We start from the raw sequence: 25,084 nt of genomic DNA on the forward strand, positions 1-25,084 counted from the left end.
ATTCTAAAAAAGTCAGATTCTGATGAGTTCAATATATATTAAGAGTGCGTGTGAAAAACTCGTTGCATAAGATTAAAGACTATACAATGTGAATTGTATAGAGTGTTAATTACGAACTAATGACTATGTTAAACCGTGCCCACCGTCTCTCGTCCTCACCAGATCTATTTGCTGAAGAATGTGAAACCTTGAGAGGGATCTTCTTGAAACTAAAGTACCCAGAGAAGCTCGTTAATTCCACCATAACTCGATTCACCGAGTCGCGAAGTCAACAGCAAGTTCGCGATGTTCAAGCAAATGCACCCGTTCGGATTATTCTGCCATTCAAAGACCAAAGATCAGCAGACGTTGTACGAAGACAGCTGTCCGATCTTGGCAAGAAAATAAACAGCGATCTACGCCCAGTTTTCACAAGCAAGAAAATTGCCGACGACATCAATGTAGCATAGGCCAAACCGCCGCTTATAAATCAACAATGTGTTGTTTACAAATTTAAATGTGATTCGTGTGATGCGGATTATGTAGGCTACACTCGCCGACACCTTTTCCAACGCATTGATGAACATAAGCACTCAGCTATTGGAAACCACCTGCGTGACGCCCACAACCAGAGAAACAAAGATCTTAACAAGCAATTTACAATCTTGAAGAAATGTCGCGAGAAATTCGAATGCTTGATCTTCGAAATGCTCTTTATCCAGGAGTTAAAACCTAAACTGAACACTCAATCTGACTCCATTAAAGCAAAACTATTTAGTTCGTAATTAACACTCTATACAATTCACATTGTATAGTCTACAATTCACATTGTATAGTCTTTAATCTTATGCAACGAGATTTTCACAGGCACTCTTAATATATATTGAACTCATCAGAATCTGACTTTTTTAGAATTTGATAATGATGAACCGCGATTCATCGAAACGTCATTTATTTTCGCTGATTTTTATTCTAAATTTACTATTTGAGAGTTAATAAAGTAAGACCCAACAGCGAAAACAACAAATTGTGAGGACTTCACTTCTAAAGGACTTTTAGTGTACTGTGCAAACGACTGACTCTTGCTCAGATTCTTGGAGCACTGCCGTATGGTTTAAAAATAATTTTAGTGAGTATTGGATTTGGCTGAAACCTGTGATTCATTTACTCTACAAACTCTAGTTTCTCTAGCACAAAGCAACTAATGTTATGCAACTCCCCCTGGATGGGTTACTGGTGCATGACTTACAAGTTATTTCCCAGCATTTTTGTACGTTCCTGCAACACTTCCAACGGAAGGAACTAAATTTTAACAACTGAATGTCTTGTTGATCTCACCCAAGACATTACCACCTCTGATTCCAGCAAGTACTGTTAAGTCCACTCAGCACCACGCCTTGTAGTGCGGGTTACAGTAAATAAAATAATATTGGAGCTGTCAACTTGAGATTTAATTTAGTCGCTGCTTAATATAGAAATGGGAACAAAATATTGATCGTTATGAGACACCTCACCTACATAGTGGTGGTACACCTGTATAAAGTCAGCTCTTAAGAGAAGGCGACTTCTTTGAAAAGGAAGAGGATAGTCCCACTTCGCTTGAATAAAACATAATAAAAGCTCTTTTCTTATCTGACATCTCAAATCATACACTCTAATAGTTCATCTGTATATACAAAGGTTTATAGGCAGTAAATTCACATCCACATATAGGGGTGGTAAATGGTCCTTCAAAAAAGGCGAGTTTCGCAGAATTTTAGGCAAATTTCAGGGATCTCGTCGTCTCGAATTTTTATTTGATGCCTTCTCGGAGTCTCAATTTCTTTTGCAAGGCTAAAAAGGTGTCGGGCTCGCAGAAAACATATCAGTCTCGCCGTCTTGCCAAGTCTCGCATTTACCATTCAACAGCCCTATATATTCATAAGGATTAAGATTTAAAAAGATTTTATACAGCAATAAACGTCTTCTACACCACTATTCTGGCTTCGTCGTGATGTCCTGAAGAAAAGATCTCTGCATTCCTTGGTCGAATCTGAACGTGTACAGTTATCTTTTGGAACTCTCTGAAGAACGTCAGAAAGTACAAAAGGAAACATATGCTCATTAGCCACTCGCTGAATGTGCTTGCCAGATGAGCGTTGTATCCCTGTGTAAAAAAAAATTATATTTAAAACATGTTAGTCCACACCAATTTCTAAGCCATTTTAAAACATACACAAGAAGTTGGCATGAGAAGAAAAATACCGCTGAAATTTTTGTAATATCTCTTTTCGTTCCAGAGATATTCAAGTTTTTAAAATATGCAAATAGCAAAATGATGATGTCATATACTCAACTAAATGTTCATCAAAGGTATATCTCAACCAATTTGTATCAGAAATGCTTAATTCTTAGCAGCAATACTCTACTAGGTGTGTTTTACAAAATGAGATTATCAATTATGTTACCATGGCAACAAACTGGGTTCCAGACCTCCTTAATGTTAAGGGCTTTTCTGGCATTTTTGCCTTCTCTTTCTCTGCACCTATACTATGGAACAGCCTACCTGACTCTCTTAAAAATGCACCATCTCTTTCGACTTTTAAATCTGCACTAAAAACATTTTTGTTTCGGAAATTTTATTGTTGATCTATTTTTATTGGGCTAACCTAGTTTTATATAACCTTAATTTTTTCCTTTGATTAGTTGTTTCACTTAGAAAAATCTTAGAAAAATTATATTATATTAGTTTTAGCTAATTTTTTAATAGAGAAATGTAAGCGCATTGAGTTTTTTAAATGCGCCCAAAAACCTTATCATTATCATTATTATTGCATTTTAATGTTTCTCAGTGATGTATCATTTTAGCTAAGTTTAAGCTACTCTAAAATTCGAGAGGAAATAAAGTCTATGTATGTATGTATGTATGAATGTATTTGCTAGATCCAGGAAGCATATAAATGTTTTAGGTAGACTACTTGGCCTGGTTAAATTTTTGGGGCTGAAAATTTCTTAAATGTTGAAAACAGGTCTAAAGGGACTGGGAAAGAGTGTGTTGCCATGGAAACGTTTTATTATATCTGTAGGTGTGTCACCTTTAAAACTATTAGTGTACCAAGTTTCAATGATCTCTGCAGCAAATTTACCGAGTTAACTCTATTTATATATTCAATGTCAAATATATTCAATGAGTAAATGACGTCATCAGAATCCTAATTTGCACATTTAACCAATTTTTAAAACTTGAATATCTCAGAAACTAATAAAGATATTTGAAAACTGTAAACAGCATTTTAAACCTTACGTTCAATTCTATATGATACGGTCAAAAAATCAAAGTGCAAAAATTTGATCATAGTGGCACTTTAAATTTGTAATATTTGTTTCTGATATTTGAATGCTCTGCCACATTATTAGCGTTTGTGCTAAATAGGGGTGACTATTGGGGTTATTTTGCCTATTGCGATAGTATTGTGATAGCCGAATCGATAGTAAATGAAACTATCGCGATTGTTATCGATAGTTGAATTTGCGATCGATGCATCACTATCGGAGCACTCCCAATCGCAATGCATCGATAGTTCGATGTATCGTTACACCCCCAGTGCTTAATCACTTATCAAGGGTGAACAAAGTGAGTGCACTACTTACCGCATCTGTTTCCTTCCACTTGTGATCATATCTTGACATGGTGCTGTTTTCATGTTTGTTATATAATGCCACACTTGCATTTCCAGCTGCTAGAGCTATTTTAAAATAAAATTTTGCCATCAAGGATAACAACAGTTTTAAATTTACCGACAACAACAGAGATGAGTGAAATAAAATGTGAACATGTACACCATTACAATACTTCAAATGAAAGAATAAACATTTGGCCAAACTAACACTTTCTGACAGTGCTTTCAATAAGGTTTTAAGTAGGTGGCTGCCCTCATCATGGTTGCCACAGACCTCAGTTTTTAAAAGTCTGACTTTTCCTAAGAAAAAAAAATTCCCTTACCAAATAAATACAAAGTGTCAGATATAGTATAGTATAGTAGCGGCCTCCAGCCTCCACTTTCAAAAAAAAAAAAAAACATCGCTGAGAACTGTTTCTTTCAGTCTTTGATGGTATTAAATCAGAGGTGTTAGAATTCCAATTTTCCCTGACTTTTCTTCGAAAATGTCAATTTTTCCTGACTCAAAATAAAATTCTCTGACTTTTCCTGACCTTCAAGAATTAAATGTGTTTTCCCTCACCATTTTTTGAAACTGTGGCAACCCTGCTTGAGCGGCAGAGCAGTGTAAGAAGATTAAAACACCTCCCCTCTATAGTGAGAGGCTGAATTTTAGAGAGAATACCTGCCAGAGCTCTGGCAAGTGCCAGGTCTTATTAAAAGTTCTGTTTTCATGAAGAACCAAAGTAGATCACTTAAGCATTGCATCAAAGAAAGGATACTAATGATAAAAAACACAGTTACGAGGAATGACAGAACAAATCTTGTGCAAGAACTAAGGGCTGAGCTCATTGCTTGATGTCGCATCATGTGGGAAATGATGGCCTGTATCCAGCAGTACACCATGCCTAAACCAAACACCATGATAGCACCAACCATGTGCGTCGGCAAAGAATTCACCACCTAAAAAAAGATAAATTTGCTCATCAATAGTTGTGATTTACAGCTCAATTCTCCTCACAGTGTCAATGCTTTGTCAAGCAGACATGTGGGGAGAATGAAGAAAATCATCAACTATGAAAATTTATGGTTGCCTTACATTTTCCTCTGATCATTATCAGTTACCTGGCATAACCGGTAAATTTCACAGCAAATAAAAGATCCCATAACACACTTTTAACAACTAGCTGGCTTAGTCAGAGAAACAAGTGCTGTTTTTGGAAAGCCTTTGTTGAAGCACTTGCAAAGTTTCAGATTATTATCCAGTCAAAAAATACTGCGAGCAACACGTAAAAGTACTGATTAATCAGGATAAACCCAACACACGACTACATGAACATATTTTGCCATTAACCAATGGCTTCAAATTTTGACTTAAGGTAAGCCTGGTTTAACTATGTATTTCACTTTTGGAGTGGAGTGAATGCCAAACTTACTTGAAAATTAGCCACCATGGACAGTCCTAGGCAAGTGAACGCACCAATCCACAGTGACCAGTAGTTCAGTTTTAATATAATTGGCATATCTGTGACATTGAATTCCCTTACATGCTTGTAGTGGACATACATTGCAATGAAGGCTGCAAATTGATCAAGCAATAATTAGAATATTAATAAATGAAAGCTCTTTACTAAAGATTTAAAAAGGCTGATGGCTCATCAGATGCAGGCCATAATTATTATTTAATATATTCTCTGTAGGTCATGAAGCAACGCAGAGTCTTGTTACTCCTGAGATACCCCTAGTCTCCTTTGCATCTGTTGCTTGGGCTCTCCTCAAAACCAGATAATGACTGCAAAGGAGACTTAACTCCCACTAGCTTGATGGGATGGGATGCTAGTGCATCAAAGCCCAGCAACCCCCACCCCCCCCCCCAACCCCAACCAACACCACTACCCACCACCATCACAATCACCACTTCAAATTTTCAACGGTTTTGTCTGATTTGACCAAAAACTTATCAATGAAATCTTTGTTTGGTACCAACAGGATGAAATACATAACTAAAAGGAGGTTAATAAATAAAAATAATAATAATAAAAACTGTTCAAAAAATAAAGGATGCAAACAGTCTTGTACAACTGTATGCATCTACCAGCTATTTAGAAAATACATGCTGAGTAAGCCAAGCTTACACAAGTCTGATGTTAAAGCCTGGGGTCAGTTTAATAAAGAAATTACACTTGTAGTTTTTACACTTGTAAAAACCGCATGTTAAGTCCGACTTGTTAATACACAAAATCAATAAAAAAATTCAAACACTGGAATTTACACGTGTAGCGCGAGTCTTACTACACGTGTAAGTTACAACTGTAGCCATGCAGTTGTAAATGACGCTGATTGTGCTTGTTTGCTACAAGTGCAAAGTAATTCAGTGCAAAGTAATTTTACTTGATAATTTGATTGTATGTTGTCAAAAACACAAAAACTACTGTTTAATAACACAGCTCGTGAAGAAAAACAAAGTTATAGTTTTTCTATCCTTTTCGTCAACTGACACAGGAAACCCCAAACATCAGACAAGGAGAAAGAAGTGCAACACTGCACAAACTTACGCCTTAAAAATAAAAAGGGTCCAAACAATGAATAAGGCAATGCAGATATTATTAAAGAGTTGTATCACTTTTTTAAATAATTATCACCCCGCTAATTAATGAACATAAATAGTCAAGAAATATTGGTGAATCTCCGGCATGGTAAGATATTGGAGGGTGGGGGGGGGGGGGGGGGTGCCTAAAAAACAAACTATAATCATTTATAACTGACTGGTCTGGAAGCCATCATTGTCTTCCATACTTTAAACTCTGACAATTTTCCCAATTCATTTACACTGTAGCCTCTTAGGGGTCGTCATAAGCATGTGATCGTAAAATAATGTTATCTTTGCACTTAATGACAAAATGATCGAGAAATCTCGGTATTCTTTTTAAATTGTCGTTTTATTAGTCCATTTCCCATCATCGCGACATCGACTCACTCATATTCACAGATCTATAGAAACTATTGAAATAGCTCCTATCGCCTGTCCTCTTCCAAGGCCCTCCCCATACTCTGCAAACTCATCTGTCTGAAGTCGCGTGAATATTGACATCAAGAAGCCGTCTTTGCTAAACATTTCATGGTTGTCGTCTAATTCCGTCTTGTAACAGTTCTTCTACTTCTTCTTCGCTCAAAGACGACATGTTTTTCTCCTTTAATAAAGCCGGTAACAACTTGTCTTCGAAGCTTACAAGTGACTTACAACTTGTAAATCAATTGCTCTTGTAGTTTACAAGCGGGGAGTGTGACAAAAACAAGTTGGACTCCTGTAAAAAGTTTTATTGAATCGACTCAATTTCAATTTTTACAGGCGTGGCGCTACACCTGTAACTACTAGTCGGTCTTTTGTAACTCCGGCTTGTAACGTCATTTATTGAACTTGATTTTGTGCGCACTTGTAAAAACAACGGTCCAACGTGTAAATTACAAGTGTAAAAGTTTTATTGAATTGACCCCTGGATTGTTTTCACCGAAGTTTACAAGTTCTACTTACCAATCACAGCAGATATATTAAGAAACTGTCCAAATATGCAGCTCTCAGGTGGACGAGCCCCTGCATCACTGAAAAACAAAGTTTACAACAAGTTTATAACTAATAAACAAAAATATATGAAGCACAAAAGAGGACAAAATTCTCAACATACCTTATATATGGCCAAAGAGAATTTACATGTCCCTCGTTAACAGCTACGCCATAGCTAAAAGGGAAAGACAATCCCACAAGATGAGAAAAATGTCGGGGCATAATTTGTGACATGTACATTTTAGCATGATCTTAAGTTTGCATCGAGTCTAGTGGCCCATCAGGCCGGAGCTCATCCTGGTTTCAGAAGCATGAAGTGACCAGGAGTATTTCTACTCCCCCTTGGATGGGATCTCCTGCTAGTCCATTGCAGGGTTACCCCCCAGCATTTAATTTCCCAGTACCCATTAGGGTGAAGAGGAGCACTATGAGAGTAAAGTGCCTGTGCCCAAGGACACAAATTTAGTGGTGCCTGCCAGGGCTTGCACTCAGACTGCTTGATCCAGAGTCCAGCAAACTAACCATTAGGCCACCGTGCCTGCCTATTTAGATCAAAGGAAAGATTTTTGTTTTCTATGAGTGACGATTCCTTCTAGAAAGCAAACTCTTTCCTTGGTACAAAAAATGTACACTGTACGTGTTTGATGACAGGCTGTTAATGAGTCCACAGAACTAAAGAAGATCTTTTATTGTAACAGACATTAATACAATATGGTAAAGGTAAAGGTAAAGGTAAAGTCTGTCTCCGAGCCATGAGGCCCATACAGCCGGAGCTTATCCCGGTTTCCGTAGCATTAAGCGACTAGGAGTATTGCTACTCCCCCCTGGATGGGATGTTAGTCCATCGCAGGGTTACCCCCCAGCAGTAAATTCGCCGGTACCCATTTATACACCTGGGTGGAGAGAGGCACTGTGAGAGTAAAGTGTCTTGCCCAAGAACACAACGCAGCGCCCCGGCCAGGCCTTGAACCAGGGCCGTTCGACTCGGAGTCGAGCGTGCTAACCATTAGGCCACCGCGCCTCCCAATATACAATATGGTAGTGCCCCTTTTATTTTTGATTGATTTTCGGTAATTCTCAGCACTGAATGTTCATGTGAACCACCTGATGCTGCTCAGTGGCACTGCACATCTGCGACTGAAGCACAGGGCTCAAAATAACGGTCGGTCAACGGACAATGTCTGGTCAAGATGACAGTTCGTCCGTACAAAGTTTGGGCTTGCCGGTCATTTTAACCGGTAATGTACATTGCTTTTAAAATGATAACTGATGACCAGAAAAATAAAAAAAAACATTTTTGATACCAATTTATATTTAGGCGTTAACTAAAATTCTAACAACTTTTTGACTGACTTGTCACTATCACATCTTACAAGGGCATTAAGAAATGATCTATTCATAAAAATTGCAGCCAAAACAGTGAAGTAATGGCGGGGTTTTTTTATGCCATGCAAACAAAGACTATCTAACGAACGGCAGCAACGAGTGGTAGTTTTTAAGGTGCTATTTTCAATATTTTGACCAGTCAGAAACAACACGGGAACGAGAAGCTAAAATCTGTTTGGCCAGACAACATGACCGGCAACTGTCCGTAAATTATTTTGAGCCCTGGAAGCATGATTTTGTAAGTTACATTATACTTACGCAGTGAAGAAGGCAATCACAGCAAAAGTGCCGAGAACAATGGGAAGGAAATGAAGACTGCTGATTCCTGAGGTGGCCATGCCTGGGTAAACTTCTAATTCCTGTATAAATAAAAGAACATGTGATTTTGTATTTAAATATACACTGTGACCTATTTCAGTGCCTAAGATCTTTACAGTTTGACTCCCGGTTCTCCAATCAAGGTCACCTGATAAAATTTTGTACAAATTGATAAATAGATTTCCAACAAATTATCAATCTAAGCAAGCTGGACACTACAGAAGCAATAAATTTTGGTCCTTTTTGTATTGTTTTAAGACACTTTTAACACTCAAAGAACTTGCTTGGGTGGCCTTTGTTGCAGTAGTTGCACTGTAGTATTGATATTATTATTTCATACATTTTTTTGCAATTATTATTGCTGTAGTGTAATGTTCTACCATTAACCAAGCTGTGAGTGGGCTTGCTACAGACATAACAGGTTAGCTGCTGTAAATATTGCTGCAAAACTTTATGCTTTCAGTGAAATTTAATTTGCTTAACCAATTCACACAGTTTCTGGGGTAGAAATGAAAAGTTTACAGCAATCCCAGCAGGCTCTCTTTCTCATGTCTTGCCATCTTGCTTCGCTCGCCAACTCATTTTTGTGGCTTTCCTACTCATGTGTGAGATTTTCGTTTTGATGAGTTGAATGAGTCAATGAGTCCACTCATTGTCACGAGTCTATGAGTAACATTTTATATTGTTATTTAATAGTTTGAAAACTCCGAGAAGGCGTCAAAGAAAAATTCGAGACGACGAGACCCCTGAAATTTGGCTAAAATTTTGCGAGACACAAGATTTTTTTGAAGGACCATTCACCACCCCTCCAGTAAGATGTCTATTTGAAATTTATAAAAATAATACATAAAAAATAAATGGGAATTTGCAGTCGCACTTCCACAGCGTGGCTCTTCGTCCACTGTTCATGATTGAATTGGAATTTAGCAGTGTTGATTTTTGCAGAGGGAGGAAAACCACAGAACCCCGGTGTAAAACCCTCGGTGAGAGGACGAGAACCAACAACAAACATATTTAAACAAATTATCATATCACAGAAAACAAATTTAACCACAACTACTGCGTCCAGAAATTAAAGACAACAACAGTCCTGAATCTTTAAATCAAACTTGCCAATTGGGAAAATTTGAATTTCATAACTACACTGTAAAATCTTTATTTATTAACGTATATTTGGTGTGATTGCGGAAAAATATTGACTCACCTAAATTTTATTCATTTTACCACAAAATCACTTTCTCAAATGATCACGAAAATTACATTCTTGGTGAAAAACCTTTCGATGTAAGCCTGGTACAATTTCTGAGATATATATATAAGCTTACAAGCTTTATCGTGTTTTGTAGGCCTTCAACAATATTTTCTGGGCAACAAAAACTCGTGACGGTTTTGTGTACACAAGTTTATAATATTAACACATTCAAGTTTACCGAATTTACGCCCTGAAGAGAAAGAAAAGGCCATTTTGAATTTCTTTCACCTTCAGACAACGGGTAAACTTTCCAAACCCAAAGATCAACGGTGACCAAACCATTTGTGAAAGCGAAAGTGAAAGGTGTTCAACGATTTCCTTTCCTTGCAAAGTTGCGTAATTTTACGCTTATAATTATAGCTTTCGACTCTCTAGTTGGGTATAAATACGATCCAAGACTTGATAGTATAAAAAAAAGGTCTTTCCCTACCTGTACAGCCAGGATCAACTTTTTTGAGCGAATGACATGGCTATTTTCTAGTTTAAATATCAATCAAGACATCATGTGAGGAACACACATAACCGAGCAACCGAGTCCGCGTTCTTTCAAAGCGAAACTGAAAAGGATTTTGGGAAGGTTTGGCGGGAAGTACGCGTTCTCGCGGGAGACCACGCGCCGAGGAACGCGACAAACGCGAGATCGCGTGACCACGGAAAACCACATTCCAGGTTCGTGATAAAACAATGACAATTGATAAATTTCATTTAAAACACTGTTTAATACGTGTTCAATGTTAATCCCTCATTAAAGGGCTTTTTATAAGAAATGTGGCAAAATAACTCCTTCAGCTACCAATATTATGATATGAATGATGGGGGGTACGCATAAAAAGATTGTGCTAGTAAATTCAGGAAGAAGTTGCTCCACAATATACCCAAACGTTGCTCAAATATCAAAAAGTTGCCACCAAAATTTAGAAAAGTTGCTTGCTCTCTAGAGTCGTTTTGTTTTAGATAAATACTCAAAACGTGTTCGGTTGTTTGTTCCCATATAAACATTTTCATTAAATATTCTTACAATCATTAAAAGAGGCCAAAAAGCCATTGTTATAATATATGAGAAATATAAATACTTTGTTGTAATAAATATACTTTTTAAACTCAACACAACTTCAATAATAGATAAAAAATAAAAAGAGTAAAAAAAAGAGAAAAATCCTTCAAAATGAAACGACCTTTTATGGTTTGGAACGGTTTTATATCAATTTTTTGCTAAAGTGGGCAAAAGTTGCCCTAGGTTGCTGGTACTACAAAAAGTTGCCGAGAACAATCTATTTACGCCTAGTAATGGGGGGAGGGGGGAGCTGAGGGAGGCTGGCCTTGCCTGTGTTGCTGCGTGGCCGGTGGAGGGGAGTTCGAGGTCAAAGCTTCGCCCTTTCTCCTGGCGCCTCACACTCCACCCCCCCCCCTTCTCTTCCCACTGGAGCAGCCATGCAGGCTAGGTTGGGCGAGTGCTGGTTTTAATAACTCTAACCTTCGACCAGATGTTCACAAAGAAAAGAACGCCTGATCACAGGTTTTTTTGGATAAGAACTTTACAAGTTTTTTTTTTCATTCTTTTTAATAATAATAATAATAATAATAATAATAATAATAATAATAATAATTAAAACATATTTTATGATTGTTGTTCCTCTGTCTTGATTGTTATTGTTTTAAAAATCAGACCAAGAAAGGTTGGGTTGTCATAAACTCAGAAAAGAGTTCACTAAAGCAAAGAAAGTTCCATTTATTTAGGTAGGGTTCTCTCTGATCAACAGTAGCCTCTTATGCAAACATTCTTTTGGCTTGTTCAGAAGGAAGATTGCATGACAAGCCAAATGTCTGCATAAGAGGCTAGATCAAGTGTGCACCAAGAAATGTAAGCTTACATCCTTCCATCACTTGTTACTAGGCAAGATGAACGACTTGATGGATTGTTAACATGGGTAATCCAAGGTTTATATTTCAGGGTGGTCAGGGTTTTTTGGTTTATGGTTTGGGGTTTTTTTTGGGTTTTTTTTTTTTTTTATAATTTTTTTTTTTGGTTTAAATTTTTTTTTTTTTTTTTTTTTTTTTTTTTTTTTTTTTTTTTTGGGGGATTTTTTTTTTTTGTTTTTTTTTTTTTTTTTTTTTTCCCCCGGCCCCCCCATATTTTGACAACACTTTTACCAAGTTGCTGAAAATTATAAAAGTAGGGATTCTGCATGCTCTGATGATTTAGAGGAAAACCCAGGTGTTATCAAAGTATAAAGCATAAAAACCACATTTTATTATTCTGCACAACACACTTTTTTACAAGTAAGCTCTCGTATTATTATTATTTGTTTGACGAACACGCCTCCTTGCAAAGTTGAATACGATCAAATAGAAACTTATTGAGTATTTATCAACAAAACGCAGTGAAAACGTAAAATATTACAAGATTACACTTGTAAAAGTTTGTTGGGTGGCCATGGTAAGGCGCGTCGCCCAGTAAGAAGCCACAGCATTTTGCAACACTGCCATAAAATACAGCTGCAGTAATTTGAAGCACACTTGAGAAATTTTTTTTCTTGTGTTCTCAAATTTCCGTTCTGTTTTTTGACAGTATAATGCATGGCCTTTAGCTCCTTTACTATTTTTCATGTTTGGCTCAGAGACTACAAGTAGAATAGAGGCTTTTATTTAGTAGAAATCTATCATATTCCAGCTTTATTTGAACTTATAATTATGTCAACTTTCTTCTACATTGTCTTCCAGCAAGGTACATTAAAACATGCATGCCTGAATGTGACAGTACAATTACCAATATAAGCATTAAAAGGCACTTATGTCTTAATTATATTGAATTTCTTTATATAGCATTAAGACACTCACATCTCAATCATATTGACTTTAGCCTTGACATAAAAAAGATAGGAAAATAGTATCACACATTTGCACCCATACCATTATTGGTAATCTTACGCCCCAACAATAAAATGTTCAACTTAATACGCGAATTAAAAAGCCTTCCATGGAAGACTTAGGTCATTTACAAATTATAACTATGTACAAACAACAATCCTCTACATTCACCAGAGGACAGTGTAGATAATAAGGTCAATCTTTAGATAAGGGTTACATTACGGCAATAAATAATAAAAAACCTGAATGTAACCTTTGAATGGAAAATAAAAGGAAACCTACGATACTAAAGTACAGGACAACATTACTAACTATAGTAATGACATTACTGCTTTACATTAAAACGATTTACAAGTGTCCTGAGAGCAGTCTTGAGTAATACCAAAACATGAATTTCAGTAGACTGTCCCACATTTATATCTAACTGATAAAAATAGTTTCCTTTAATTTATTTCCTTTAGTACTTTGTTCATAATTTAAGACTTGTTATCTTAACCTTTTTTGTATCTCATTTTACTACCCCCTGCCTTCCCCCGCCTCCACCCATCGATCCACCCCCCCCCCTCCCACCCCAATTTTCCAGGGTATGAAGTTGAATGAAACCGCAGAGACTACTGTAATCAAAATCAATTAAGACTTGTTGCAAATTTAATGAAACCAGCTCTGGTTAATAATTGTTTTTCTAAGTGTACATTTCCCATAAAATAGAAATATTACTTAACAAGAAAGTGCAATCCCCTTATGAAGACAACGAAGAGTCTGCTGGATACAATGTGTTGAGCAGCTCATCAACATTGTTCAAAACAACATCAGCCTCCCTTTCCAAAAATTTCTTGTTGCCCGCACCACTGAGAACCCCAACAGTTAGACCCAACCCTGCAGAGCGACCCATGGTAGTGTCTGCGACAGTGTCACCGATTATAACAGTTTGACTTGGGCAAACATTTAACTCTTTGCAGATGCCAAGCGCAGTTTCAGGGTGGGGTTTTGGCTTAGTATCTTTGTCATCCCCGCAAACGATTTTATCAATCATGCTCATAAGGCCTAATCTGTCAAGAGCTGACAGTGTGCCTTCGCGGCTGTCTGTAGTACAGATTGCGGTCTTAACACCCTTTGCCCTTAGAGTTTCGAATATTGCCGGAAGGTCCCCCAGAGGCTCCAAGGTGTCGTGTCCGCCACTATCAAAGTCTTGACAGCAGTTGTCTACCAGCATCTGTGATTTTTCTTGATCCACGCCACTCCTAACTAGAACTGAGACAAACGCCTGTCTGATTTCAGCTACAGTTGCATGGGCCAGCAGACCACCATCAGAATATTCACGTTCCTTGGGACAGTAGCCCACTTCTTTGTACATTTTGTCATGGAGGTCAAGTCCAGTGGCTTCTTCAAGCTCGCGCACATGGCTTTCCATCCATGGAATCCAAACAGTATTCACATCAATCAGCGTTCCATCTTTGTCGAATATCACTAGGGAAGGATCTGTGAACTCGGCCGCAGATGATCCACCGCTCTGTCCATCACCAGCAACAGATGAGAAACATGCTGAACAACCACCACGTCGAGGAAGCAATGGTCTTGCCCAGGGGGCATTACCTACAGGAGTCAAGTTATATTAGCACAACAAACAGGGAGGGAGGGGGAGGAGAATTTACTACCAACAAAACACACTTGTTTACCAAAACTGAGCTTGCAAAAGTGCTTTACCAGTTTTGCAGAGCTCCCGAGTTTGAATCTCACCAAAAAGCCTTGAATTTTTTTTTTTTTTTTTTTTTTTTTTTGGGGGGGGGGGGGAGCTAAACTGGTTTGACACTGCAAAGATATGCATTTACTTGAGGAAGTGATTCATTCCTTTTCGATGTCTGGGTTACTGCCTTGTTATTTTTAGCTGTTTCTGTGCCAGTATTTGGCCATGATTAAAACATTTTGAGAAATTTTCATCCCAGTTTAGAGGTGTATCCCTCCACTAACAAAATATTTTGAGAACCATGTTGGTCTTGACGCAATATTTAGAAAAAACGGGGAGAAATATCTTTCAGGAAAGTGTGTATCTTATCTCTGTCACTAATACTCCAGAATTTTATGTAGGATAGGCCTTTCTTTCAAGGCTTCCACTGATATAATGAAGTTTGTGACTACAAAAAAACTTTTGTCCAGAAAGGTGTCATCTTTCCACAGAACTGAGAAAGATGCACCAAGGACTGCATTGTTGAAACAGTAAAGAAACGACATGACAAACACAAAAAACATTTACAATAAGGGTAGCATCAAGAGATATTGTACTAGTGAAAGCTCAGCATTTCATCATAAGATGTATTCCACTTATCATTCAGGAGGACCAAAGTTTCCCAAATTTAATGATTGGGTACCTGTTTGTGTATGACCCTGTCTCCAGAGGTCCTGGTCAACAAATGCCCTTTTCAGTGGCAATGTTCTAACGATTTGTTCTGCTGGGGGCGGAGCGCCGTAAAGCTTGTTGTAATCATAACCATCAGTGCTTCGCCTGTTGACAATTACACATCAGCAACACATAACATATGGCCTTCAACAAGCAATGCTTGCACGCTTTTTAACAAGTAATGTACAGAAAATAAACCATAAAATAACCACCTCAGATAGAAAAATACTGATGAAATTTGCTTTGAGTGACAATCAAAACACTTTTCACTGCACTTTTCAACATGAGGTTGTTAAATCAAAGTTACAAGCCAATACTTACCAGACTAACCTAAAAATCGAAAGAAATTGCTTTAAATCCTACATAAACTAGTCCAGTGCAGTGATATGTCTCCCTATGTGACATTTACAGACCAGTGCACATTATGTTATTAGTGTTGATTACAATATTTGCATTTTCTTTACACCTTACAATTGGCAACTATGTGCTTAGTTACAATTTCCATCTAATACATTGGTGAACGTCAACAAATTTATACAGGACTGTCTGTAAACTAAAGGACAGGGGTTTTTTTCACAAAACAGGGTAACCAAGGCCTATCCTTGAGCAGTTTTCAATTGAGTGTCGTAAAACCAAAACCAAAGTAATTACTCCGTCCAGTCACAAAGGACACAGACAATCCAGTGAACCAATCAAAACTCGAAGCAAATACATGTAGCTGGCATGAAGCGCTGGAAAAAGTGCGCGAGCGAGTCACGATTGGTTTTGGTTTTAGTTCTGATTGGCTGAGAAAGTGGCGCGAGATTTTTAAGCCAATCACTGAGCGTAGTAATGCAAAACCAAAGCAAACGCTATTTACTTTCGACACTCAAGTGAAAACCGCTCTATAAGGATAGCATTTTGCCTGAAGGTTTAAAACCTGTCTTTTTAACGTCACCAAATAGTTTTGAACCAGGGCAGGTTTAGAGACAGCCCTACATGTACATGTTTGAAAAGCTGTTAATCAAAAAGCAAAGCACAACCCTGATTTAACAGAACTGTAAATGATGACCAACCGGGTGTAGCTTACAAACCATCATTGTGATCTCAATAATTTCAACATAGAGTGGATTTTTTACGCCAATAATGAACTCGATCGACTGATAACAAATTCCTGCTTCTTACATCATATCCAATATATATATATGACAAACCAAAACTGGGCAAGTTTGTTAAATCAGGGTTGCACTTAAGTTAGTTGCGTGCATACAGATATCTGCAAATGAAATTTACAAGTTCCAAAAATGTGTTACAGTTAATTTACAATAAGGATTATAATTTTTCAGGTATTTTCTCCTCTGAGGGTCTTGACCAGGAGGGAATCAAAACATACCTTGGTTTACCTAGAGAAAAGTTCGAAAGTGAAAATTTTTGTGAGAAATTGTCACAAAACAGACGAAAGAACCTTATGTAGTAGTGACATGCAATACAGTCAGAGGACAAAGAAACGTTTTGCATAAAAATCATAACAAACACAGAACATTTAAACTTTAAGTTTTTGTGTGTTTTATGTCTGAATAAGAGCAAACTAAATAATAATTATTATGAACAAAACAGATACTAAGTTACATTTAACAAAAACAAGGAGGTCATGAAAGAGTCAAATAAAAGTAGTTTGATGAAGTATGGTCAAGAGTCTCAGTCGTTCTGCATCACATTATAAAACTACATTTAAGGATATGTATTGTTTAAGTTTTGACTATAAGACTAAGGCCCCGTTTACACGGGTCCGGACTTGCACGGATGAATTTTGTTCCTGGACCGCCTGTTTACATGGATCCGTGCAAATTCTGTTACAGATTGCAGTGGTGTTTACACGGATCCGTGCAATTTTAGACCAGGCACGGCATTGAATGGCTTTTACGTCTCTGTTGTGATTGGTTATCGCTAATGTTTTAAGCCAATCATGTTGCAGCTGATGCAGTACGCGATAAATAAAACAAGGCGGCGACAAAAACTTTGGCTTTGGCTTTCTGGCCCGTGACTTTTTCCTCGGTTGGTTTTTCGTAGCGTACATGCTACCAAGAAATTCAAATGTGTAAGATGCCCGATTGATGAAGAAGATCAAAAACAAAAGCCATTTGCAGCAACGTGTACGCAAAAGCCAGCTAATCCGGCCAAAATAGCAATGCAGCTGCTGCCGCTCATCTCCTCATATCTGCAATCTATGTTTTTGCTTCTTTTATCTTAAATTTAACAAAATGGAACAAAATCTTTCATTTTCGATAAGCAACCAGGCAAAACATAACTAGATTTCAGGCCTTAACAGCGCTAACTGAGCAAAAAGTTGCACGGTTCGGTGTTTACACGAGTCCGTACGAATATGGAACCGTGCCGGTCAAAAGTTGACCTGCTTTTTTCAGGTCCCAAACTTGCACACTTAGCCGTTCAAAAATTCGTCCAGTTCCGCCGGCCCGTGTAAACGCAAGGTGGAACGTGAGTTTCTCCCTGCAAAAATTTGTCCGGACCCGTGTAAACGGGGCCTAAGTTCCATGTTTATGAGTAAATTGAAAAAAAAACTGTATCAATTACAAAAAGAAAAACAAAAACATTATTTAGGTTATTAACTGGTGTTAACTAGTTTTATCAACCTCTTGAGCCATAAGAAAGCAAAACATTTTATAACGAACAGACAGACTTTACTTTCTGCATTTTCTTCAATTGAACTGTTCATGCCAGAAAATTTGTTGGTTACGAGTCTTTTTTTAATCTAAAATTTTGATCGTGCAATTGATTTGTTTTTACACTTTAACAGGAGTTAAATAAGTTATTGTGAAATAATTTGGCATAATTTCCATACTCATATTTGATTAATAGTGTGATAGAAAACGTTAACAAACACTGTTTGGAGTTAATCATTCAAAACTCAATCCTGGTCACTTCAACATGATGGAGTCCTGTCTTACCCTTACCCCTAAGAAGCAGAAGAACCTGAAAGCCAGCCACACATGTAATACAGTATGTATAATCAAATGCTTCATCTTAAATTTCTATCTTAAACATACCGTTGAGCCTGCGTCACAATCACAACGTCTCCCTTCTTGTCTGAGCCAAATCCAAGCCTTTCATGCCACACTCCTTGAGCAGACACTCCTGTTAATACAATCAACACCAAGTTAATAACACTAAAATTAAAATTGATTAATGTATAAAGAACAGTATGACCCACAGTACACACTAGTCTAAAATTACTATATTTAAGAGAGGAAGCCGCATCAGCTCTGGTTTTCATGCAGGTCCTCTATCCGGCTTGAATTGAAATTTGAAAATGTCGGGAGAAAGGAAAACTGGAGAAAAACCCTTGAAGCAAGGACAAGAACCAACAACAACAAAACCCACTTTTGATGTCGGTTTTGGAAATCAAACCCGGGCTACACTGGTGGGAGGCAAGTGCTCTCACCACTGCACTATTCCCCCAAAGTAAGTTAAAGTTTTTTCTTGCAACATCTTTTCATGCTGTACATTAAGTAGAAAGCTCTAAACTCTATATGTTCAATGAACTTAAAGATGATTTCCAGTCCATACTGCACAGACTCAGGGTTTGTTTTCATTTTTGTTTTGAATTCGTTGAAATGTTACACTTCGGTGATAGCGTACATGAGGTTTCTTAGTTCGCCATTACGGATCGTTTCATTCAATACTTCACGATGAGCTAAAACGTTTGTTTGAAATACCGTCGAGCTTCTTTTACTCGTTTTTATTGTTTTGCAAGGATATCTGGCGTTAATAATGAACAAAAAGGTAAGTTTTGTCCCGTAATTTTTATTTTTGCTAGTAAACATTCTTCTGTTTGTGAGACTCACAAACATTGCAGGCGGAGATTGCGCAGTATGGACTGGAAATCATCTTTAACCAACCTGGATACAAACATGTTTAATCTATTTTTCTACTGTAGCCTTTGTTGCCTTGCAACTGTTTTACCATAAAGATGGCTTTTTCATTGCCATCACTAGCAGTAAAGAAAACCTAAAATTATTTAAATAGCACTTGCCCAATCACCCAGGCATTGGTCCATTTCTTTAGGTCACTTGGCGAATACTGACAAAATTAAAATTGATGATTTTTTCTTACCTGAAAATGACGGCTGGCTTTTGAAGTGTATTTGCTTTATGCATCTGTTAGGTAATTGAAGAAGACCTGAAATCTTTCTTGAGCAGCCACTGAAAGCCATTCTGTTATAAGGTTTATATTCAAGCTGGAAGATCAGAAGCTATTAGGTTAAAACATTTTAAAGATCAGGGAGATAGAAGCACAACAAAGAAAGAGTTTTGTATTTTTCCTATAACCACAACAATATTGGAGAACAATATCCAGAACATAAATATTTTGACCATCGATACACTTAATAAATACGTCACAAATTTCATTTTCTCTTTTCAATTTGCTTTTATTGCATATTCAAAGTTCCAAAAAAAATTGTGCAATGCATACGCCAGTTATACCACTGAACATGCAACCCGCTAAGAAATTTGGAATGCAAAGCCTTTAAATCCCGAGCTTCTTTTTGTCTCGTGTTACGTCGCGGTCACGTCGTGAACGACGTGACCGTGACGTAACACGAGATTATCCGAGGGGACTTGGTAGCTCAGGATAGTGCTTTGTGTAAGACCTCTCGTAAGGTAACGAAGTGATAAAGTAGCAAGGAAACAAGGTAAGAAATAGACATATTTACATAGATACATTTTGCTGATAAGATGCATCGGGATGCTGTTCTTCGTATTGCGCGTTTTCTCTTGTCGAGTTTTAAACGTGCTTATTTACACGTGTGAGACATGGTGTAAATGTTTGGATTACTAAGGTATGTGAATAATGTAATATATTACATGAAGTATCATCTTTAGTAATACCGCCAAATCTGATAAGGAGATTTTATCTCACATATGTTGCTTAAATAGGTAGTTTTTTACATGGAAAATGAATTTATCTTTACGGTAGGTTTGTGTTTTGATATTATATTTGCGGTGGGTATTGTTAAAGTATGCGGCTGGCTGAAAAGCTGTTGTTAAATTTCTGTTTGCGTTACAAGAAAGCCATTTTGGTGCGTGTTAGGGTCGAGGGTTGTTGAGGTCAGAGCAGTTTTCAGATATGTCAAATGATGTGTCAAAAGGAGAATATTAAGTGAAGTTACCACGCAAACAAAAATATTGATGTGGTATCTCATCTTCGGCTTTGTTCGTTTCTTTTAACTTTATTCAGTAAAGAATAGGAAGGGCGTATTATGAATAGTGTAGAAACAGAATAAAAGGATTAAGGGAAGTGCGATTATCGTTATCTGAGAAACAGGAAATTAATTTGCTTTGCTTTGTTAATTGTATACGCTTTACAGAACGTGATATGATATTTTGAAGACACTAAGGTCACAAAGTCAAATTCATAATTCCTTTTTGTTTGTTTTTCTTAGGGCCGGGTCGCACTAAAAAAAATTTTGGAAGAATTTGTTTACTTTGCGGTGAAAATCTATCAACACGCGAGATTTTTAAGTGCGACCTCCACTTAAAAAAAAAGGCGAACCGATTTTCCAAAATTTTGTCTTTAATAACAAAGGAAGCCGTCTCCAGTGATAACAGAACCTGTCAGGGAAATGACATTGAAGGTCATCATCGCACGCAATCACAAAGCGCGGGAACTTCGCTAGAACACTCGATCATGGATGGAGGTGGCTTTTTTCTCAGTTCAACACCATTTTATCCGGTTACTTTTTTGATCAGCAGCAGCAGCAGCAACAGCAGTTTGGCCCTTTTATGAATGAACTGCATTCGCAGTTAAACGTGGGTGAAGGCAGTCAAAGCAGGCCAGGGAGCGCATCGAGCGATATAACGAGCTCCCCGACGAGTCCCGTTGCTGTTGCAAGTACATCTACAGCATCTTCTCCCGAATCCGGACCGGTAAAGAGAACTTACGACAAATGCGTCCGACGATGATCAGAAAATGCCAATTCGTCTTTGGGCTGATAATTTCGATCGCCTAAAGAGCAGAGAAGCACGAAAGGTCTGGGATGAAATGAGGCGAGCACTGAACTCGAAATTTGACACGAAGAGGACCAGGGATAAAGTCTTTTAAGCGTCAAGCAATCAAATTCATTTCCGGTTGTCACTTGCGAAGCCGGACCAAGATATATTAAGTGATAATACACAATACATCTTGCAACAGTATCAACAAAATGCAAGTAATCAACGTTTTCACGGAACATATATCTTGTCCTTCCACGGCGTAAATTTCGAGAGTTTAAAGCGTATTTTACAAATAGACTTGAGCAAAAACAAACTAAACTAGCCAAACATGTGGCAAAGAAGTGTGAAACAAACAGGAAACCACGCAGCGCAGACTATAAATGCAATGACCTCTAGACATTTCCTTGGCCACAATCTTACGGCTCTATTTAAGGCACATTAAGGCAACTCAATCACTTGAGAATTTTTTGCTATTTTAATATTAGAAGTTCCTTTTGGAGAGAACAGTTATCTGTACCTTTCTAGTCAAAGGTAACTCGTGGTAGTTTTCACCCACTGACATGCCAGCCTTGCTTTGTTTCTCTACGCAATGCTTAAATATATTTGCTTTCAAGTTTGATACGGATAAACATGTACATGTACCCGGGATAAACTTACTGAGATACATTTATTATGATGCTAGAAAGGCAACAACAACTGGAAGAAGTTAAACACATGCTGCCTTTGTTGACCCAGAATTGCATGACAGAAAAATGTGAACCCTGATAGGAAATTAACAGTTATTTCTAATTTTTATGATATTCTAGAACAAACTGTTCTATTCTATCCGCCTACAATTATTGTAGATATTGTATGAGACCTGCAGAAAAATATCTTCATGCTAAAATAAGAAATGACTGTTACTTTCCCGTCAGGAATCTTATTATTCTGTCACACAAAACCTACATGTAAGTCAACAAAGGCAGCATACATTCGACTTCTGAGTTATTGTTGTCATTCCAGCCTCATAAAAGGCAGTGCAAGTGTTTATATGAACATGTAATAATCTAGTCTCAACAGCTTTCATTGTCTCTATCTTCTGCATTTTTGAGGTCCCTCTGAAGGCATTAAGAACCAAGTACTGTTTCAAAAAATTACCATTTCATTCCGTTTCTTAAAGTAATAAAACATATTTAGCTGCCAAAGACTTAATTTGAGAAAAGAAGACAGGGCTTGAGAATAACAGTAGCCAACTAGTCACAAGCTAGTAGAATTATTGTTTTGCTTAGTAGGTTTTGGGTTTTTCACTAGCCAAAATAGCTCGTAAGAATTGCAGGAATTTTAGTTGAAATAAACTGTAAATTGAACTTGACTCTGAGAGAATACAGCTTACAAGTACACTGTTGACATACATGTACCATAAAATCCTGGTTATAAGGCTTAAAGCCCTCGTCTTATAAACGCGGGGCTCATTTACAAGAGTCTAATAAGCGACCCAACACCTGCAGAAAAAGGTGAAAATTTAAAAAAATTTGCACTAGTTTTACTTTGAAATAAACCTTGTCCTGTAGCAGCCACTGATGACAAGTTGGCTCCCTTGTCTCTCTTTCTTCTCTTACCAAGCTTTTGGCTGGAAAGTATATGTTGAAGAACCCAAAAACTTTGTATCCAGTTCAACTGGCAACATACTGTGTTTTCACAAAATTATTGAACCTGGAGGTCAGATTATTTTAGTAATGATATGTACTTGACTAGCAAATGTACATGTAATTGTAGAAAAAACTCAACCAAGTCACTTGCCTGAAAATTACATGCAAGTCTCTCAGTTCCATTTACTTACATTGTAATACGAGCATTACAGACGGAAGCATTACAGTACAATCCATTTATAATACTGTACATGTAAATACAACTATTATTTTGCCATTTAAATCTGCACATTTTACACAGCTGAGTGCAGTTCAACAAGAGCAAAATTTGAATGTAAGTAAAATTTGTGCAAGCTATGAAAAACACTCACTCAATGTCAGCTGTGTATTCATATATACAGTAGTAATACATGTCATTATTTTCATTGACTGACCCAGGCAATAAGTTCTGAAGTACATGGCTTATCTTTTGCGGCACCTGTTGGAGACCAATACTATAAAATTCTGCTTATAAGCATCCCCCCCCCCCCCAGATATAAGCTCATTTACCTGCATGTAGACACTGAAAATACATCCCTACTATTGTTCCATATATTGAAAGGAATTTGACTTATGATCAATGTACAGTAATTCAAATGAATTTGAACTTGATTTACATTGTAGAGAGGTTTTCACTTGAGTGTTAACTCATTAAATGTTCACTGCCAGATTTCCACATTTCCACACTTCCAGAGATAGACTGTTAACTGCTGTGCAGTCTATGATTGTGGTGGAAATGGAGACTGTTTTCGTTTTTCGAAGTGTTAGTCATCAGATCTTTAACTCGGTAGCAAGTCATTTGCTGCCCTCAGGGCCGATGGCGAATAGGGAAGTAGGTAATTAAGTATGTAATTAGCAAATCATTTGATAGTGCGTTTTGCAGTTGTTGAATACCTTAGAAATCATTGCGAAGATTTTGTTGAGTTTTTGGAAGGACAGTTGGACAGGTTTGACTATTTGAGTAGAATGTGAAGAAAGGGCACATGGTGCGATGCTGGTATAGCACAAGCTGTTGCAAATGCTTGAGAATGAAATTTGAGAATTAATATTGTAGAATCCGGAGTTGGTTTTTCTGAGCTTATATGATTGTTAGCAACGGGTGCTACTTTACTGATCTGTAACACGAGACAGCCCAACGGGCACTTTGATTTTTCACCTGATTTAATCCGCCCTTCGATTACGTATTTGGATGTTTTTTTTTTCGCTCGTAATTTGCATAATTATGTTAAAACATCGCAAGGGAATATATATTGCGCACTGAAGTAAATTGGCTTTCTCAAAATTTTTCAGAAAGTCTAGGGCAAATACTTGACAGAAATATTGTGCTAAGGATAAAACAAGTGAAACTTAGTGCCTTTCCTAGCAGATGACAACATTGTGAAACGACTGGCATGGTCGGTCATGCAGTATGGTTTCTCAAGGAGTAAACGCAGTAAAAGTACTCTTGCTGCGAAAATTAGTAAACGCTATTAAATAAGCAGTGAGGTTAACTTCCACTAGATGGAACGAAAAAAATATTCTCTCAGGCGTCGATTTTAGTACAGAGCAAAAAAAACGCAATTTTCCGCCAAAAGCTGCGAATCGAAATGTCTGAAATATTTAGAATTCGAGAAGGTTTCATCGCCATTTGGCGAACAATAACAGCAATTGCAGCATACCACGTTAATAAGCCTAGGCAGAAAGATTCTTATATAAGTTTATACCTCTGAAATGTATTAGATTTTTTTTTAAAAAAATGAACTTTGAGCCTCTTACTAGTAACTTCTGTTAGCTGGGCCGCGCCGCCGGTTCGAAGTGCAGTAAACAAACGATTTGAATTTTGTGACATTGATCTAAACCTGCAAACTTCATAAGAAAACAGGACAACTTTCATTTGGACTTACCTTGGCTTTAAACTTGCCAGACAGACTGTAACCGCTCTAGCTAATTTCTTGTTTCTATTGCTAAGCAGAATTGATCCGACCACTTTCCGCCATGAAAGTGATCGCCGGCGAAAGCGCAAATTGTTATTTATGCCCAGGATTGATCA

At 37.4% G+C, this 25,084-nt stretch overlaps 2 protein-coding genes across 3 annotated transcripts; both read right to left on the bottom strand.

The window, feature by feature from the left end:
* Positions 1–961: 961 nt before the first annotated feature.
* LOC144631368 (DNA damage-regulated autophagy modulator protein 2-like) lies at positions 962–10,700 on the bottom strand. 2 transcript variants are annotated; one of them, XM_078489794.1, is made up of 9 exons: positions 10,566–10,700; positions 8,824–8,924; positions 7,301–7,354; positions 7,150–7,217; positions 5,054–5,196; positions 4,400–4,580; positions 3,610–3,704; positions 1,905–2,125; positions 962–1,697 (listed from the first exon to the last, which is right to left on the bottom strand). In XM_078489794.1, the coding sequence occupies exons 2-8, from the start codon at positions 8,901–8,903 to the stop codon at positions 1,946–1,948; spliced, it is 801 nt and encodes a 266-aa protein (XP_078345920.1). In that variant the 5' UTR covers positions 8,904–8,924; positions 10,566–10,700; the 3' UTR covers positions 962–1,697; positions 1,905–1,945. The 2 variants fall into 2 exon arrangements, with proteins under 2 accessions (XP_078345920.1, XP_078345918.1); XM_078489792.1 differs by having other exon boundaries at positions 962–2,125.
* A 1,653-nt stretch (positions 10,701–12,353) lies between these two features.
* Positions 12,354–25,081, bottom strand: LOC144631361 (pyrophosphatase PpaX-like). Its single transcript, XM_078489785.1, has 5 exons — positions 24,939–25,081; positions 19,509–19,632; positions 18,443–18,530; positions 15,370–15,503; positions 12,354–14,596 (listed from the first exon to the last, which is right to left on the bottom strand). The coding sequence occupies exons 2-5, from the start codon at positions 19,606–19,608 to the stop codon at positions 13,743–13,745; spliced, it is 1,176 nt and encodes a 391-aa protein (XP_078345911.1). The 5' UTR covers positions 19,609–19,632; positions 24,939–25,081; the 3' UTR covers positions 12,354–13,742.
* Between the last annotated feature and the right edge of the window lie 3 nt (positions 25,082–25,084).

This window comes from Oculina patagonica, chromosome 12 (assembly GCF_052425735.1).
Source record: "Oculina patagonica isolate OP01 chromosome 12, crgOcupat, whole genome shotgun sequence".
Taxonomy (NCBI): domain Eukaryota; kingdom Metazoa; phylum Cnidaria; class Anthozoa; order Scleractinia; family Oculinidae; genus Oculina; species Oculina patagonica.